Source organism: Prionailurus bengalensis, chromosome D4 (genome assembly GCF_016509475.1).
Source record: "Prionailurus bengalensis isolate Pbe53 chromosome D4, Fcat_Pben_1.1_paternal_pri, whole genome shotgun sequence".
Lineage (NCBI taxonomy): Eukaryota > Metazoa > Chordata > Mammalia > Carnivora > Felidae > Prionailurus > Prionailurus bengalensis.
In genome coordinates, this window is record NC_057359.1 from 90,814,870 (window position 1) to 90,833,376 (window position 18,507).

The window sequence follows — 18,507 nt, forward strand, 5'->3', positions numbered from 1 at the left end:
TATAGTAGAAACTGGATTTTAATAGAATATTCAAGTCTAGCATTTGCTATTTACAACAAATAAATATTGCCCCTCCCCAACTGGTAAACTTTTTCTGTTTTGTTTTGTTTTGTTTTTGCCTTTTATACAAATATTCAACACCCCTCCCCTTCCCCCAAATCCTTCTTTCCCACTAACCCCCGTCTCGTGCGGTCTCGTGAAGCCCAGGGCGTGGGAGTGAGCGGCACCCGCGGTGTCGTGAGATTCAGTGTCAACGGGACTCGTCTGAGACCGTCCTCACTCACGGGGTGAAGAGTGTGATCTGTGAAGAGGCTTCCCCCCACCCCAACCTCCTGGGGGAGGGCTGGGCAGGGGGTGGGCGAGACTCCTTCACTCTGCTGGCCCCGACGGTGGGATCTTTGGTGCGGCCCGGGAAAGGCTAGTGTGGTGGCCAAGAGGGGCCGGGACCCCAGAAGGGCACGGCCGATGCCCGCGGGCGGAGGAGAGAATTGCAGTGGTCAGACCCAGTGGATGAGCAGGTGCCCTGGGGTGCCCACGGGCACAGGTGGCAGTGACCCACACCTGAGCAGGTGTGAGGGGCAGCGCACAGAGGGCAGTGCCCGGCGGCATGCGGGGCTCTGTGCCCACCGACGGCGCTCCTCGGCCAAAGTCAGCTGGTCCTCCGGTTCCGGAGAGCAGAAGGCACCTAAGGCGGCGAGTGGTCCACAGGAGGCCAGGTCAGCCCGTCAAGGAGCAGGCGTCAATCCCGGCAGCGGGAGACGTTGAGGGTGAAACGAGTCTGGGGGTGGCCTGGGCTGGCGGGTTGGGCAGAGGGTGCCCGCCTGGCCTGGGCCACCGGAGTCCGGAAGTGCTCAGTTACCCAGGCAGCCGGACCCTGCAAGAGGGGTCCCTGTGGCAGGCCAGCACCGGGGACGAGTTAGAAGATGCCCTTGGCGATCCTGAGCCCTTTCTGCTTCATGCGAGGGAGAGTCGAGCTGGCGCCATGCCTGACCTTTGCCCCCTTTGTGAAGGTCCGTTTCTTTAGGACAAAGTCATAGTTGGCAGTAGAGTTCATGGCGTAGAACACGTTGGCGTTGTCCGGGATCTTCAGCTCTGGTGGGGGAGGGGTGGGGGGGTCAGTGGTGCTGACAGAGACCTCACCTGCCCCCCACCCCCGCCGCCACCGAGGGCAGGCCCGAGCCAAAGGCCTGAGACGCCCAGTCTAAACCCAGGAATACCAAGGACCCCTGGGAAGGACACCTGCCGAGGGTCGACTGCTGGGACTCGTGAAATCCAATGACTCTTGGTTACAAAGGGACTCGACTCCCTAAGTCCCCGCCTCGGCCTGGAGCCGGAAAAGCGTTATCCGTCCTGCACACCTGCTGCCTCCACTGACCACCATCCCGAGCTGGAATCTAGAACCCCTCCCCTGGATCCCGTGCTACTCAGGACCCAGGCTGAGGGACCCAGCGACGGGCAGGCCCTGCCCCAGGTCTTCTGTGCCCGGGTCCAGGACGCCTCCCTGCTCCGAGTGGCAGATGCCAGGCTTTACTTGGGCCCCTCCTACCCTGTCTGTAGCCCAGCGTTGCGCCCCTGCCTCACTTTCCCTACCTTGCCTGGGCCTCAGTCCTCCCGCCCTGCAACATGGGGCACGCGCCTGCGCAGTCCCCCTCCCCACGCCACCGAAATGGTGCAAGAAGGTGAGAGAGGGTTTAGAAAACCACTTGTGGGGACGCTGGGGGTCACTAACGGCCGGCAGCAAACGTGCGGCTCGTGGAGAGAAAACAGGGCGAGGACGGTCCGAACAGGTAACCTGCACAGCACGTGCTTCCAGCTGTGCGTAGGGATTAACCCCTGGCTCGTTCCCCGCTCTCGTGGGGAGGGGGACACAGGCACAGGCGGCCTAAGGACCTTGCCCGAGCTCTCCGAGCCCCGCAGCCTGGCTCCGAGTCTGTGCTTGCTCTTGGTTCTGTTGCTTTCCCAGCTCTGACCCACTGAGCCACACCCTCGGAGCCTGTTTTTAGCGTCCTCCGGGGGCGCCTCGGGGGTTCAGTCGGTTAAGCGCCTGACTTCGGCCCAGGTCACGATTTCACGTTTCATGAGTTCAAATCCCACGTCAGGCTCTCTGCTGTCAGGACAGAGCCCGCTTCGGATCTTCTGTCCCCCTCTCTCTCTGCCCCACCCCTGCGCGTGCTCTCCCTCAAAAATAAACAAACAACTGGGGGGCTCCATCGGTGAAGCGTCCGATGTCAGCTCAGGTCACGATCTCCCAGTTCACGGGTTTGAGCCCCGCATCGGGCTCTGTGCTGACAGCTCAGAGCCTGGATCCTGCTTCGGATTCTGTTGTCTCCCTCTCTCTCTGCCCCTCCCCCACTTGTGCTCTGTCCCTCTCTCTCTCTCCAAGAGAAACATTAAAAAAGTGTTAAAAATCGGGGTGCCTGGGTGGCTCAGTCGGTTGAGCATCCGACTTCAGCTCAGGTCATGATCTTGCGGTCTGTGAGTTCGAGCCCCGCATCGGGCTCTGGGCAGACAGCTCAGAGCCTGGAGCCTGTTTCGGATTCTGTGTCTCCCTCTCTCTCTCTCTGACCTTCCCCCATTTATGCTCTGTCTCTCTCTGTCTCAAAAAAATAAACGTTTAAAAAAATAAAAAAAGAAAAAAAATATTAAAAATAAATACATACGTAAATAAACACTAAAAAAAATTTTTTTTTTCAATTGTTAACGTCTGCTATGGTCAGAATGATTGTGTGTGCCCAAGATTCGTGTGGGAATCCTAATGGGCCTTGGGGCAGTGATGAGGTCAGGATTTTATAATCCCATTCCTGAGGCCCCCACGCCCCTTCTGCCACGTGAGGACACGAGAAGGTGGCCGTCTGCCACCCGGAAGAAGGCCCTCACCAGAACCTGACCCTGCCGGCACCTTGATCTTAGACTTCCAGCCTTTAGAACCGTGAGCAGTACATTTCACTAGTTTAACAGCCCCTCCCCGGCCCGCGGTGTTCTGTCACGGCAGCCTGCACGGACGAGGACAGGGTCACGTGTGCGTTCATTTTCACATATTTGAGGTTCTTTCGGAAGCACGTTTCCCCTCTCAGCCAGCCTGTCCCTGTGGACGGCCCTCGGGCTTGGCCATCTGGCTGCGGGGCCCCGGGAGAAAAGCCTTTTCTCTTCGCTCCTTGGGGCTGCTAGCTGCAAACTAGGTCTCCCGCGGCCGGTTCCCGCCCAGGAAGGGGCACACGCCAGGGGCCAGCGAGGAGGCTGCCCCAGGGAGCGCGGGGCCGCGGGCCTGGGCCTGGGGTGTGGTGCTGCCCCCCCCGCAGCCCGCCCGCCTGGCCCCGGACTTACTGCGGTCGTCGGAGATAACCTGCACGAGCTCATATTCGTCGGCCTCATCCTCATCCAGGTTGTGTTTGTCCATGGCCTTGCGGATGACGGCTGGAGCCTTGTCCTGGCTGGTTACCTGGATCAGGGAGGGGGGTGGGCAGCCATGAGGTCGAGGGTCCGGGAGGAGCCCCCACAGAGCACAGCACCAGGGACCCTCGGAGCTGCCTCGCGCTGCGTTCAAAGGCTCAGCTTCTGGCTGGGTCCACGGGCGCCTCACCACCTGGTCCTGCCCCGGGAGGCCCCCCACACTACGATGAGGGCCTTTTCCCCATTGTTCCTGCCTCCCCTCCCCCACCCCCTGTTCTCCTACAAGCCTGCCACCTCCTCCCATGCCACCGTGGGAACCTGCCTGCTCCCGGGGGCTGTTCCCCTGGATCCCGGCCCGGCGGGACAATGGGATCAGTGAACCCAGGGAGGAGAGGGCGTCTAGTCCCAGCCCTGGAGGTAGGAGAGGAGCTGGCCAGATGCCCAGGGGCTGCCTGTAGGCCAGGCCTGCACTGGCTAGAGGCTGCTGTGGTGGCCAGCACAGGCCGCCCGTCTTGCCTCGACCCCAAAGGCCAGAGTGCAGACGGGCCTCGGACATGGGGTCATACAGGCGGCTCTTTAAGGACAGTCAGGCTAGTTCCTGGCGGGGAGAGCAGCTCAGTACGCGGTGGGTATGTAACGGGCACCCGACCTGTTGTTAACGGCAGCCTGCACGGATGAGGACAGGGTCACGCGTGCGTGCAATTTCACATATTTGAGGTTCTTTCGAAAGCACGTTTCCCCTCTCAGCCAGCCTGTCCCTGTGGACGGCCCTCGGGCTTGGCCGTCTGGCTGCGGGGCCCCGGGAGAAAAGCCTTTTCTCTTCGCTCCTTGGGGCTGCTAGCTGCGAACTAGGTCTCCCGCGGCCGGTTCCCGCCCAGGAAGGGGCACACGCCAGGGGCCAGCGAGGACGCTGCCCCAGGGAACGTGGGCACTGTGACCAGATGGGGGACCTCCAGAGGGTGCACAGGGCTCGTCTACAGCCTGAGTTCTGGAACGCGAGTCCCTGCCCCCACCAGCAGCACATACAGTGTCTGGAGACAAATCCCCTTGGCTTGATCTCAGGCGCTAAATGACATGTAATGTCTCATACCGCCCATCACCTCCACAGCCACCAGCCTGGTGGCCACCGTTCTCCCCGCCTGACCGCCTCCTGACCGGCCCCTCCGCCTCTCCGGCCACCAGCCCACCCCCGCAGAGAAGCCCTGAGTCACCCGACCCGTCACCCCAGCCAGCAGCGGCTTCTGTCTGCCGCCACGGAGATCCAGGCCCCAAGCCGCGGACCTCAGGCCTCCCCCCGTCCCTCCCTCCCTGCCCGCCTCGGGTGCCTTGTCTGTGAACCCCCCCCGGCCCCGGATCTCCACGGAAGCTGCTTTCTTTTTGTCCGCCGACCATCTGTCTTTCCCGACCCCCCACCCCGGAAGGTCGGCTCCAGGACAGCGGGCAGGGGACGGAGCCCAGCACGCGCGTGCGGCCCGGCAGAGTGCGGGCACGGGGACGCCCGCCCGCGCCGCTCACCAGGATGCTCTTGTACATGTTGCCGTTGTCCACATCCAGGCTGACGCGGATGATGCAGCAGTCGCCCACCTGCTGGTTGTAGAGGGGCAGTGAGGCGCTGTGGCTGCAGACCCCTGAGACGGAGCGCTTGTGGGTGCGCGTGGCAGCCACGGGCGTGGTGGAGGCTGAGGAGGAGGACGCGCTGCTGGAAGCCGAGCTGATGCCGGAGGTCTCCGGGGACGACTGGGAGGCCGACTCCCAGAACTGTGGGGACGGCACGGTCAGCAGGGCGCCCGGGCCAGCGGCTGGCTCCGGGGGACCCCGGGCGCTCTGTTCGGGAGCCGGGAGCACCCCTTGGCCGCTCACGGGTGTGGCGTGGGGGCCCTGGGCCCCGCGAAGGGCCGTCAGGGAGAAGGGGCGGGCGGTCACCTTCTTTTCCTGACCGTCGGGGGACTCCGGGACGAAGCTCACGTTGATCTCCTCCACGTCGGAGCTGGAGGAGCCGGCCGAGTGGATGCTGAGTGCGTCGGCGATGTCCCCGCTGCTGAGGTAGGGGCCGCACCTGAGCTGGTCACAGGACTTGGAGTGGGAGCTGCCGCTGCTGCTGAGCTCCGTGCTGGGGGCCTGGCGGCTGCGTGGACGGCTCAGCTTACTCGGGGGGCCTCCCCTGGGACACAACCCACCCCTGCCCCCACCCCCACACTCGGCACTCCGGGCTCTGCGCCAAGGGCTCGGTCAGTCACCAGCACCACGTCTGTCCCTGCTTTGGAAGCGACCGATTTAGGATCGCCCCATTTCACAGAGGAGGAAACTGAGGCCCAGGGAGGGTAGACAAGTGGCCCCAGTCGCGCTCAGCCTGAGGCTTCCGTAAGCCCCGAGGGAGCCCTTCCTGCCAGCCCGGGGCCACTCACTCGCTCCAGCGCTTGACGATGGCCGCGTTCTTCTTGGCCTTGAGGGTGTTGCTGGCCGACTCGGAGGGGGGCTCCAGCTCACACGACAGGTTGTAGCTACGGGACAGAGAGGCAGCTGTGAGGTGAGCAGGAGGCACACTCGGGTCTCCCTCCCAGAACCTGCCTGGCAGTGGGGGTCCAGACGCCCAGCCACCACCAGGCAACAGAACCCGGTCCTGAGCAGGATCCCACACCGCAGCCCGCCCGCCCCTGCCGTGCCCCACCCGCACCCAGCCAGCCTCACCTCTCCGTCTCGCTGAGTCGCTCCATGGCCCGGAACCAGGCCCCAAAGTGCTCCTCGGGTGTGATGCTATAATTGTTGCAAGCCGACTGGAGCAGCTTGATCTGGGCGATCACTTCGAATTCCTGGGGCCCAGAGGGAAGGACGGGACAGTGATGGGATGGATGCGGTGCTGGGTGTGGCCCGGGGGGCTGCCGGGGAGGTCGTGGGTGGGGGTGCTGGGCGGGGCAGGGGCCCAGGGTCTCTGTGTTCCCTCCTACTCTCTACTCCCGCCCAGGGCCACTCTGTTCTAACAAAACAGCCCCTCCCAGGAAGCTGTCCTTGATTCTGGCCTCCTGTACCCCCCTCCAGTGGGAGAGGTCCCCCCTCCTCTGTGTATCCAACTCTCCCCACAAATATAACAGGAAGCAGGATGCAGCTGAGGCAGGTCTCTGATTTCCAACCCCCCCCCCCCCCCCCCCCCCGCCAACACATACGGACAGCAGCCGCTCACCTTCCTCCGCTTCTCGAAGTTGATCAGTCTCCCCTGGAAGGCAGACAGCCAGAGAGCATCAGAAGGCGTCCCCTTGCCCATGACCACCCCTCAGCCCCTCTCAGGCTGCACTACTGACAGCATACACCAGGGGGCGGGGTGGACGAACGAACACACACACACACACACACCTCTGGGCCTGGGGAGGGGGTGGTCCTAGGATCTAGGGAGCGGTGGGCAGAGGGACAGAGCTTCAAACAACTACTGGCCCAGCCCTCTGAGGACAAAAGGATTGAGGCCTCAGGCAGGAAGGCCCAGCTTGGGGGGCGGGCCTCTCTCCTCCTGTGGTTGCTGCCCAAGGGAGGGCCGTGGGCAGCTGGGCCAGACCCTGGGCAGCTCTAAGCCTCAGCGGCTGGGCACCTAGCTCTGTTTACTCACTGGTGAGCCGGGCAGGAGCCCAGGCACGTGGGGGTGGCTGGGGGCCCTCAGACAAGGTGTGCCCAGCGCTTGAGAGCTCAGGGCTCGGTGAGGGGCGCTTTCCCCTAGGGCTCCAGGACCCCGGCCCCACTCCCGCCCGGCCCCGGCCCCCGGGGCTCACTCACATACAGATAGTCCTTCATCGCGGTGTCCAGCATCACCAGGTCTGTGAGGAAGGTGCCCAGGTAGGGAACGGTGCCCTGGATGACACCCTGTGACGTTGGGGTAGGGCTTATGAGCAACGACCGAGGCCTCCCCCAGCCTCCCACTCGGAGCAGCCCGGGGACCTTTAGCAGTCTCCCCCAGACTCCCTCCCAGTGCCCACAGACCCCAACCTCGCCAAGGTTCTGTGGTCCCTGGACCCTCCCCACCCCTAAGCCCACCGAGCCCAGCTGCCATCGGCACCCTCGAGACCCCCTGCTGGTCAGGGCGCAGCCCTGTCAGGGCCCAGAGGAGCTCAGGTCACTGCAGCGTCAGGGGGGAAGGGCTGGGGGCGACCCCTCCTCTCCTGCCTCGGGCCGGCACCCCACCCCCCTCGGCCTCGAGTGCACTCACCGTCTCCTTTGGCCGCTTCTGGGCTCTCTTGGGGTTCATCTCCAGGGTGGCAAACTTGGAGGTGCCCTCCTGCCAGGGTTGGGGACGGGATCAGTGTGACCCTCCTCTCCTCCCCTCTTTCCCCTCCAGCAGACCTGACCTTGGTACTTGGTCACTGGTCCGAATGCTCTGCTGCCACCAGTGGGGTGCCCTGGCGCTCCCGGGGTGTGGGAACGTGGGGCCAGTGGCCTGGCCTCCCCAAGCCTGTTTCCTGGTCTGGAAAGTGCAGGTGAGCAAGACACCCACTCTCGGGAGGTCTCCAAGGACTCAGCAGCCCGTGCCCTCTCCGAGGTGGGGGCCCTGCACAGAACTCTCCCACACTCCTCTTCTCCTGGTACCTCACTGCCTCCCCGTGAGTCGTGAGACTAGAGGGACCCCAGGCTCATCCTTCCTCCGCTCTCCCGCTAAGGAAACTGAGGCCCCGAGAGGGGTAGTGACCTGCCCAAGGTCCCAGAGGGACTCAGAAGTGAGTGGGCTGGAGATCTGTTCCTGCTAACTGGTCATCCGGCTAATTTGAGGCCCTGCAGTGACAGCCTGCAGGATGTCTGGGATCCATTTGTGGCGCCTGCCCCGGGGCGGGGTGAGGAGTCCCCCAGGGCTCCCAGAGCTGTGTCCCAGGACTGCTCATTTGGACCCAAGGTCGAGCAGCCCCTTCGGGACTTAGCCTCTGGCACCCCCTGCGGTACCTTGTCCCCAGGGAGCCAGGGTGTGCCCACCCTGAGCTGCAGCGCCGAGGGAAGGAGCCTCCCACCCCACCCCAGCCGCCCAGCAGCCTGGAGGAAGCAGCAGACCTGCCGATCCAGCCCCCCCCCCCCGCCGCTCCCCGCCTTGTAGAACACCTCAGCTGCTCCCACACCATTCCATTACCGGGGACTCCTGTCCCCCAAACTACCCCCCACCGGCCCATGCACCAAAAAGATCCCACTCTCCTCAAAGTCCAGCCCAGACAGGATTGGAACTTTTCAAAGAAACGCCCACCGAGAACCTCCCTCCTCTGCCCAGACTTTACCTTGATGAGCAGCTCTCTGCTCAGTGAGTAGTTGTTCTCATCCGAGAAAATCTCCGACAGCTTCTGGAAGATGCGGAAGCTGTCCCTGGGTGGGGGAAGGGAGGAGAACCATGGGAATGGCAGGGAGGGGTGTGAGTGCCCATCCATTTAGGACCCAAGGACCCAACCGCCCGGACGGGTGGTTTTCACCCAGGGTTCTGCTGGGCCCAGGGCGCTCTGTGGGCCGGGGGAGGCGAGCTCCACGTGTGTGGCTCTGTTTGGATCGGTTTGGATTTCAAGGGGACAGAATGGTGTGGCTGGCAAGGAAACACAGGAAAATCTCCAATGTGGCTCTGTCTAGTGCTTGACAGATAGGGAAACTGAGTCCCAGGGCAGAGGTGCTGGCCTGAGGCCAACGGACACTTGGAGGGGTGCCCCCCAGCCAGCAGGCCGGCCTCAGGATTTGCTGCCTCCTGGCAGGTCCCAGGCTCACAGAGGGGACAATGCTCAGTCGCTTGGGGGGTCCCGGGTCCCTCCAGGTGCAGCTCCTGCAGAGAGAGGTCTCCCCACCTGGAAACTTCTTCCCACGTCTTCTTCAGCCTGTGGATGGAGTTGCTCTGCAGGGCCGACAGGATGGCATAGAGAGACGAGAAGTTCTTGAGGACACGGCACTCCTGGCAGAGGAACAGAAGGGCCGTAGGGTGCGGGTGCAGTCCCCTGAGCTCTGACCTTCCATCCTGGGTGACACAGACTCCCAGGGAGCCCCAACGAGCACCTGGGCCCCCGTCCGTGACACTCCCAGGGAGGAGGCTCTGAGCTCAACACGAGGGAGGACGTTAAGCGGGCAGTGAGCGTCGAGGCAGTGGGACGTGTGAATCAAGGCCAGCGAGCCGCTGGGAAGGGAGGGCTGGGGTCTCTGCAGGGCCGTGGACCACAGACCACAGCCCTGAGGGCAGACGAAGGCGAGAAAGGGGTTCCCCAGGGCCCCTCCAAGGCATACCCTGGCCACCTCGATCCAGTGCTCCACCACCCTGGCCCTGTCCCGGGCCGTCACAGTCCGGTCCCCCAGGCAGGTGGTGATGACGCAGTTGGCCACACTGTTGAACTGGGTGACCGTGGCGCGGACAGTGGGAGCCAGGTGTTCCTTGCCCTTCTTGTCCCGCTGGGACCAGATGGAGCCCAGGCAGTGGTAGGGCACCACCTTCTTGAACAGCTCCTGGGGGATCATGGGGAGCGTCACCTAGCACTGCCACGGCCCAGCTCCCCAGCTCAGCGTCCCCGGTCTCCCTAGTCCCAGGCAGGGTCCCCGGTCAGGCCTGGAGCTCAGGGAAAGCTGAGGATGTGGCTCGAGCCTCACAGGCCCGGGGTGGGGGCCGTGCCTCTGGGCTCTGTTCTCCGCCGACCGTGGGCGCCCAGCGCACGAGTGACCCAGATGACGCACGGGCAGCGAAGAGCGTCTGGCATTTTCAGACGCCCACCCTCACTCACTGCAAGCACCAGAAGCTGGCTCACAGCTGCGCACGCCAGGCGGCACCTTCGGCTCCCCCATCGTGGCTCAGGTCCCCCCGCCCTGTCCAGATGCACGCTCACCGCGGGCGCTCCACCCACAGGCTTTGTCTGCCGTAAACTCCAGGACACGGCAGGTGCCTCGTAGGTGCCGAGGCCTCCCGAGCAGATGGTGGGGTGACCCACGGAGCTGGACGTACCACGGTGAGCTCCACCCCCCCATCGAATGGGCCGGGCTCCGCCCAGCCTTCTACCGCCCCGTCTCATTTAATCCGTCGTCACTGCGCACAGGGATGGGGTGGGGAGGGTCCCATCTCTGCATCCACAGTCCAGAGACCACGCAGGAACGGAGCTGGGATATGCCGGGGAATGGCAGGGAATGCACCAGAGGCTGGCGGAAAGCGCTCCCCTGCCCCGCCCGGCTGAGAAAAACTGCTCACCGCATCCATCAGTGTGAACTGCTCTGCCACCAGGTCGGGAGGGAAGGCCAAGAGGTGAGGCTTCTCATTCAGGCCATTTTCTGCAGCCACAGGTGACGGCCAGGGAGGCTCGGGCACCGGAGCTGCGTCTAGGTCTACAGTTTGCGATAGAGCTGGCTCTAGTTCCGGAGCTGGGGCTGGAGCCGGTTCCAGAGCCGGTTCCGGAGCCGGCTCTAGCTCTGGTTCTGGAGCCGGTGTTGGAGCCGGCTCTAGCTCTGGTTCTGACTCAGGTGCCAAAGCCGGCTCTAGTTCCGGAGCTGGTTTTAGAAGTGGCGCTGGAGCTGGCGACAGAGCTAGAGGAGAGAAGTTTCCAGATGTCTTTGCAGAGACAGAACCCACCAGAGCCTCCCGGGGAAGCCGCGGCCAGGAACCCACACCGGGACCTCTGCCCCCCTGCGGTCCCCCGCCGGGGCTCTCAGTCTCTGCTCCTGGCCCCACATCAGCCCCCAGGGGATCCTCCCTGGGTGGCCCAGCACCGCCCCGTCCCCGTGCACCCCCATCCCCCACCCCCCAGCCTTCTCACCCTCGGGCTCGGCCTCCGTGAGCTCTGCGTGCTCCAGCTGGGCCAGGAGAAGCTGGGCACGGCGCTCTAGGTCAGAACCAGGCATGTTGAGCTGCACATAGGCCACCAGCTGCTTGAGGCAGGGAAAGTCTGGGGGCTGACAGAAGTCCTCCGAGTACTGGTCCAGCCAGGTGCCCAGAATGGAGGAGATGGCACTGGAGGGAGCGGGGGGCAGGCAGCAGAGTCAGCGGCCCAGCCTTTCCTTCCCCACGGCCCCCTGCGGCACCCCTGGGGGTCCTCCAACCAGAGGCCAGGCCCACCTGAGCACCACCCCCCCCCCCCCCCCCCCACCGCCACTGGCCGTCCAGGCAGGGGCAGGTCCGGTCAGAAGGCGGGGGCCTGGCCGTCCCCACGGGAGGGAGCCCTCCATCGATGGTGTGGGCACCCCTCCCCTCCTCAGGGAGGCCTGCCCCTCCCCTGTCTGTCCGGGAGCCTCCTGGCTACGGCGTAAACTCCAGGACGGCGGAGGGCTGCCGTGTCTGCTCTGTCCCTGCCCTGGCCGCACACAGTAGGTGCTGCGTAAGTGTGTGAGGAGGAGGGAACAGGCAGCGTCTTCCCGCCCAGCCTGCGTGGGCTCTCATGGCCCCTCGTCCCCAGCTCCTGCACCCACGGCTGCCGTACTGCCTCCGAGGCGCCTGGGGGTCTCCTCTCCCCACAGACACTATTCTCAGGAACACTGTTCTCAGTCCGGGCAGCTGGACTCAGGGGACTGACGCGTGAGGTCGATGGGTGAGCAGGTGGCCCCCGCACCTCCGTCCTGGGACCCCGGGTCGGGGCCGGGCAGGAAGGGCTGGGGTGGGCTGTGGGGGGGACCCACTCTCTCAGGGGCCAACCTCAGCCCCCGGCCTCTCTTCTGCTCCCCAGGGCCCAGGACCCCAGCCACGGCTGTCTGACTCCTTTCCTCCTGCAGGAGTGGCCCCCACCCCTCGGCCCTCCAGCAGGAATCACAGCTCGTGTGGGAGCCATGGCTCTGCCCAGCGCCCCCACCCTAGATGTCCCCCACCTTGGAGACGGGGGTCCTCCCATCAGCTCCCAAGTCCGCTCACTTTTTCAGTTGGTCCTGGGGTCCGCCGTCCTCGTCAGAATAAGGAAGGATGCATCCGTATCTAGAGGAGGCCGTGAGGGCATCACATCTACCGTACCTGCTATGATGTCTAGGGTTACTGGCTGACTTCTGGACGAGAACGGAAGCCCAGGAGGGTAGAGTCTGGTCTGGGGTATGCGAAGCGTCTAGAAGGGGCTCCGTGCCCACTTGTTGAGTGAACGAAGCCCAGCCAGCACCTTACAGACAACTGAGGGGGCTGGGGACCCCTCCCTGGCCACCCCCAGGATGGGTCCCCCATATGGAATCGAGGGCAAGAGCAGCTTTGCCCTAGGCACGGGACACCCAGGCTGGAGGCAGAGAGGAAGCACGGCAGCCCCAGGCAACCCCCTCCACGGGCCGGGCACAGGGTGGGGGACTTGTCCCAACAGTGGGACACGACCCCACGTGGGGTGGTCCTCCTGACACCCAGGGTTCCCACGAGACACCTGAGGCTCAAAAAGGTGCCAGGAGGGGGTGGGGAGCCGCTGTGCTGTGCGGGGGCCGTGCTCACCTTTTGAACAGCAGGTCCAGCACCTGCTGGGTGGTGGTGAAGGCTCGGTACGTGCACAGGAAGATGGTGACGTAGGAGAGGTCGCTGCCCTGGAAGGCGGGCACCAGGTGCTCCACCAGCTTCTCCAGCGTGCCGGCCTTCACCGTCCGCACCTTGCAGGTCTCATACAGGTTCAGGGCTGACTCATTTTCACACTGGGGTGGGACACAGGGGCTCAGATGAACTCCCAAGTGCTCAGTGACATGTGGCAAGGGCGCAGACATGCGTGCCCCCAGCAGAAAAAGGTTCTCAGCTTAAGAAGTGGAATCGGAAGGGGCACCTGGGTGGCTCAGTCGGTTAGGCATCCGACTTCAGCTCAAGTCATGATCTCGCAGTCCGCGGGTTTGAGCCCCGCGTCGGGCTCCGTGCTGACAGCTCAGAGCCTGGAGCCTGCTTCCGATTCTGTCTCCCTTTTTCTGCCCAATGCCCCCCACTACTGTTCGCACTCTGCCTGTCTCTCTCTCTCTCTCTCTCAAAAATAAAATAAAGCATTGGAAAAAAAAGTGGAATTGGAGATGGGGAGGGCTAAAAAATACTAACCCAACACTTTCTGGCCATTCTGTTAGGGGAACTTAAAACGACCGCCCCTCCTTGTATTAGGAGCATCACTCCCGTGAGCCCTGGCAAAACCTGCCCATTCTAGAGACGAGAACACAGAGGCTTATTCTGGGGTGAGAAGAGATACGGCATGTTCAGTGCAGCCCCGGGGAAAGCTGTGGGAAGGAATCAAGACCAGGTCCTAGAGCATGAAAGGGTGAATCACCGTGACGACCGGGCCTCCCCTTTGGAATGTCGTGCTGCTGAGTCCGGCCCTACCTCTGACCTGGAGGGGTCACAGGGCTGTGCCCCAGGAGACCACAAGTTATATAGTAGCCTCAGCCTCCGCCCCTTTTGGGTCAAACTAGCCCTTCTAAGCGAGGTGATGTGGAAGGGCTTGAGGGTCTGCAAGGGCGGGCTCACGGCCCCTGACACAACCGGGGGTAGGAATTAAAACGAGAAAAACTGGGGCAACGTACAAAATCACTTGCAGCCTAACGTGAAGTAAAAAAAGCAGGGAAGTGCCTTTGCTGTGTTTTTCGAAAAGGGTCTTTTTGGGGGGGCGCCTGGGTGGCTCTGTCAGTTGAGCATCCGACTTTGACTCAGGTCATGATCTCACGGTTTGTGGGTTCGAGCCCCGCGTCGGGCTCTGTGCTGACAGCTCAGAACCTGGAGCCTGCTTCCAATTCTCTGTCTCCTTCTCTCTCTGCCCCTCCCCCCCGCACAAGTGCGTGTGCGCCCTCTCTCTTTCTCATAAATAAACATTAAAAATATATTTTTTAAATATAAATGTTTTACCAAAGAGCGTCTTTTTTCATATTCATCAAATACATGCAGAGGGATGCTCCCGGCCGAGCCCAGGACCAGACAGTGGTGGGGGGGGCACGAAGGCCCTGGGAGGGAACCCAACAGAGTCGCCGAGCGGCGTCTGGCCCCCGGGCCTCCGCAGGGTCCCGGCGGTGGGGGCCCCCTTGCCCGCACTCACCCCGAGCCAGCGTTGGCCCTTGTTGGCGCCGTGGTGTGCCTGCACCTTCCGCAGGGAGATGGAATGGATGACCCCGTTGACCAGCTCCTCGCCGATCTCCTGCGTGCAGCTCTGTGGAGACAGTGCCCGGCCACCAGGCGGGGGCGTCAGGGGCTGCCTCATGAACCTCCGGTCCGCAGCTGAGGCCCGGTGTCCACACAGATCCCCAGGCCAGGACTAAATGGGCCGACGGCTCGAGGGCTCTCAGTAGTATCGGGACAGGTGGACACCACCCCCAGCCTCGCCCCCTTCCCACTCCACCAGCCACAAGCTGGGTACGAGCGAGACAAGTCCCCAGGCTCCCAAACCCCCAGCCACCTGCTCGTGCCACCCGGAAGGTGCCTCCCCCACGGTCTGGGGCCCCAGGCCCTCGTCATGTCTCCCCAGCTCATCATCATGCCCCCCCCCCCACCCCTCGGCTGATCCAGCAGCCCCCAAGGACCCAGCCCCGGAGTCAGCATCACGGGTCTGGGGCAGGTGCTGGGCATCCCCGAAGGCCACATCCGACGCCACTTCCTTCCCTTTCTGCTCATTCAAGCCCGGGTGCTTTCTTGGGTAACAGAGGAGTTCCCCTTCCCTGTCCGTCATCACGTGCATGGGGATGGGGTGAAAATGATGATGGTGCAGGCATCTGGGCAGAGGACTGGGCTTTCACGGGACCCAAAATCACAGGGCTGTAGAAAGGGGGATCATCTGGCTGCTCCCTGGACCAGGACCAGAGAGGAAATGCCCTGGTTTTAGGGGGCAGCCACCCCTTCCACGGAACAGGCTGGCCTGGGGGGCCGTGACCATCAAGCCCTGGCTAAGGCCACTTAGTCGCGTCAGCCTGGGCCTCACAGCCCCGTCTCCCACCTGCCCCTGTCCAGGGAAGGGCAAGCCCGCAGTGGGAAGGGGACCTCTGAGAGTTGAGGGAGGAGCCGGGAGGTGCCAGCTGGCACAGGGCCACACTGCCAGTCCTCACCCGCAGCTGGGAGTGTGGGTCACTGCCCCGACCCGAGGTGGGCTGCAGCTTACAGAAGACCCAGGCGAAAGTGCCCTCCCTGAAGCCCTTGGCCTAAGCTGGGCCCCACTGCGCCCCTGGGGGCAGCGATGGGGCGCCTGGGCCTCTGGCCTCCTGCCCACCCTTGAGGGCCCTGGGGGGGCTGCCCTCGGGAAGGCCACTTCCTTTGGCCTGTGGCTGCCCTCCCACACTGGGCACCATGCCAACGGGGAAGCCACTGCGATCACATTCTCTCCAGAGAGAGGGCCAGCCGGCTTCTGGGAAGCCAGGGGGAACCACAGGCGGAGGTCACCCCAACCCCGAGCGGCACCTCCCACGCCCACGCCCGTCAAATAGCCGGGACACGTGGAGGTCCGGCCTTTCCACTGAGGAAGGGAGATTCCTGAAGCAGAAAAGCTGAGCCGTAGGCTCACTTTCCCTTTCCCTGCCTGGAAGAGGCCTCAGAGAAGACAGGCTTCGGGAACCAGCTGTCCCCCTGCCGGACTGGGGACCCACCACCCAGGCACGTTCTCAGGGGTCAGAATGCTTCCTGCAAAGGCCGAGGCTCGAGTGGAAGCACCTGCCCTTCTCCAGGGTTTCTGAGCCACACTTGGCCCAGCTGGGAACCAGTCCGTGTCCAAAACACCCAGGTTGGTGGCAGCGATTTGGAGGTCCCGTGCAGGACCCACCCGCCAGAGGGCACTGCACTTGAACTCCACATAGCACCTGGCTCCCAGCGGGGCTCCGTCAAGGCCTGCCCTAGCAGGGGCCTCGCCAGGCAGTCGTCCCCCCCCCCCCCCCCCCCCCCCCGCAGGGCCAGAGAGCAGGCCCTGCACTCAGCCACCCGCCTCGCTGGCAGAGCAGCTGGCCTGCGTGTCACATGGTTCCTGAGCCCCTCCCCCACCCCCTGGGGCCCCCTTCTGAAGCCAGTGGGGGGTGGGGGGCAGGGCCGGACACTGAGAGGGACAGACCGGGAGTCGCTACCCTGTCACACAGATGCGGGACTGCTCTGGCCCCTTCATGCAGCAGCCGCCACAGACACAAAACCAGACGCTCAGAGCAATGCCGAGTGCAGGCGCCATTGAAACCATCTACTAAGAGACAGAGGGCCAGGTTCTCAGGCAAACTGCCCTGGAACCTGGGCAGAAACTGGCAGACGGGTGGTGGGGGTGGCATTTGTTTCCGGCTCCTACTCCCTTCCAGGGACAGAGAAGGAAAGCAGCCAAGCCTGGCATCTGCCCCCCACCCCCGACCCTCTAGGGCAGGAAAGGCAGGGCCCTGGCACCTGTGGGTGACCCTGGGCCACCCTGTTGGCAGTGTGCACAGCATGCAGGCCCAGGAGCAGGCAGCCCGAGAGGGCAGGTCTGTGGCGAGGGACTGGGGGGCTCCTGGGGGAGAATGGGAGCTGCCCAGCAAACAGCAGATGTCCTGAGGGGAGGCTTCTGTAGGGAAAAGAATGCCACAGGGATGGCTGTGTCCTTGGGGGGCCAGTGTCCCCGGGTCCCCGAGACCCAGTTGGCAGCCATGCCCCACACACTGTCTGACCTTCCACGGCTTGGCTCAAGTGGGGAGAGGGGGGAGGGTACCCCCAGGCCCCGGGAAGCGGAGGCTGGAGGCATGGCACCTCTGTGCCTCACCCTCTGCTGTCCCTCTGAGTACAGCTCAGAGCCCCAGGGACAAGGAGAAATGGCCTGGGTGGCATCTGGTCGTGTGTCACCTGATCAGCCTTCTTAGGGTGACAGGCCAGCAGGATGCCTGTCCCCAGCTGACTTCAGGCCAGGCCCCATTTGCTCAAAGGAGAAAAATGGGGTCGCCCGCCCCTCCTCCTTTGGGATGGACCTGAGGGGACCTATTGGTCTTTCCCCAGCCCTGCCATCTGTCCCACAAGGCGGCCGAGGCCCACACATCTGGAGACATCACAGCACCTTCATTCCAATCGTCCCTCTGCCCTCCTTGGGTATACATTTCCCGTGGAAGCCACAATGAGGGGCCATAAGGGGCCTCCAGACCCACAGGGGCCTCCACCTCGGACTGGATGCTCCTAAGAGACCTGGTTGAGGGCTGGGGCGGACAAAGAAGGGCCCGAGCTTGTACCACAGTGTCCTCCTGTCTCCTCTTCAGGCTACACATGGAGACCCGGTCACACTCAGGCAGGGTGGGGGCCGCTGCCCAGGGACTGACTCACAGAGTTTACCCCAGGCCCTCACTGGACACTGACCGGCACCCTGCAGCCCTGGGCACAGGAGGCACCCACCAGACCCCAGGGCACTGCCTCTTGTGAAAGGCTCTGACTTCCAGCTCTGCTGAGCCTCTCTGGCCCTGGCCTCAGTGAGCTCATCTGTGAAATGGGAAAAAGAGCAGCAGCTTCCTACAGGGCAAGAGTGGGTGTTAAGAAAATGGACGCAGCATGCCCAGCTTGGCGCCTGGCCCGTGAAAGCTCCCAGGAAGCAGGGACAGGTGGCGCCCTGGAAGCGGGGACAGGTGGCGCCCAGGAAGGGGGACAGGTGGCGCCCAGGAAGGGGGGACAGGTGGCGCCCAGGGAGGGGGGACAGGTGGCGCCCAGGAAGGGGGGACAGGTGGCGCCCAGGAAGGGGGGACAGGTGGCGCCCCGGAAGGGGGACAGGTGGCGCCCCGGAAGCGGGGACAGGTGGCGCCCAGGAAGGGGGACAGGTGGCGCCCAGGAAGCGGGGACAGGTGGCGCCCAGGAAGGGGGGACAGGTGGCGCCCAGGAAGGGGGGACAGGTGGCGCCCAGGAAGGGGGGACAGGTGGCGCCAAGGAAGGGGGGACAGGTGGCGCCCCGGAAGGGGGGACAGGTGGCGCCCAGGAAGGGAGGACAGGTGGCGCCCCGGAAGGGAGGACAGGTGGCGCCCCGGAAGGGGGACAGGTGGCGCCCCGGAAGGGGGACAGGTGGCGCCCCGGAAGCGGGGACAGGTGGCGCCCAGGAAGGGGGACAGGTGGCGCCCTGGAAGGGAGGACAGGTGGCGCCCCGGAAGGGGGACAGGTGGCGCCCCGGAAGGGGGACAGGTGGCGCCCCGGAAGGGGGACAGGTGGCGCCCCGGAAGGGGGACAGGTGGCGCCCCGGAAGGGGGACAGGTGGCGCCCCGGAAGCGGGGACAGGTGGCGCCCAGGAAGGGGGACAGGTGGCGCCCTGGAAGGGAGGACAGGTGGCGCCCAGGAAG

At 64.1% G+C, this 18,507-nt stretch overlaps 1 protein-coding gene across 9 annotated transcripts in view; it reads right to left on the bottom strand.

Annotated features, from left to right (window-relative positions):
• Window positions 1-18,507, bottom strand: part of RALGDS (ral guanine nucleotide dissociation stimulator) — a 41,223-nt gene continuing 22,716 nt past the window's right edge. For 3 of the 9 annotated variants that reach the window (XM_043566368.1, XM_043566365.1, XM_043566364.1), the window contains exons 2-18: window positions 14,310-14,420; window positions 12,749-12,942; window positions 12,200-12,295; window positions 11,115-11,308; window positions 10,553-10,884; window positions 9,607-9,822; window positions 9,177-9,280; window positions 8,628-8,712; window positions 7,580-7,648; window positions 7,150-7,236; window positions 6,569-6,601; window positions 6,079-6,200; window positions 5,796-5,891; window positions 5,314-5,515; window positions 4,906-5,148; window positions 3,325-3,439; window positions 1-1,092 (exon numbers count right to left, since the gene is read on the bottom strand). In XM_043566368.1, the coding sequence (XP_043422303.1) occupies window positions 917-1,092; window positions 3,325-3,439; window positions 4,906-5,148; window positions 5,314-5,515; window positions 5,796-5,891; window positions 6,079-6,200; window positions 6,569-6,601; window positions 7,150-7,236; window positions 7,580-7,648; window positions 8,628-8,712; window positions 9,177-9,280; window positions 9,607-9,822; window positions 10,553-10,884; window positions 11,115-11,308; window positions 12,200-12,295; window positions 12,749-12,942; window positions 14,310-14,420 (2,475 nt within the window). In that variant the 3' untranslated portion in view covers window positions 1-916. Of the gene's footprint in view, window positions 1,093-3,324; window positions 3,440-4,905; window positions 5,149-5,313; window positions 5,516-5,795; window positions 5,892-6,078; window positions 6,267-6,568; window positions 6,602-7,149; window positions 7,237-7,579; window positions 7,649-8,627; window positions 8,713-9,176; window positions 9,281-9,606; window positions 9,823-10,552; window positions 10,885-11,114; window positions 11,309-12,199; window positions 12,299-12,748; window positions 12,943-14,309; window positions 14,421-18,507 lie in introns of all 9 variants that reach the window. The other 6 variants (XM_043566361.1, XM_043566359.1, XM_043566362.1 and 3 more) reach the window with 5 other exon arrangements.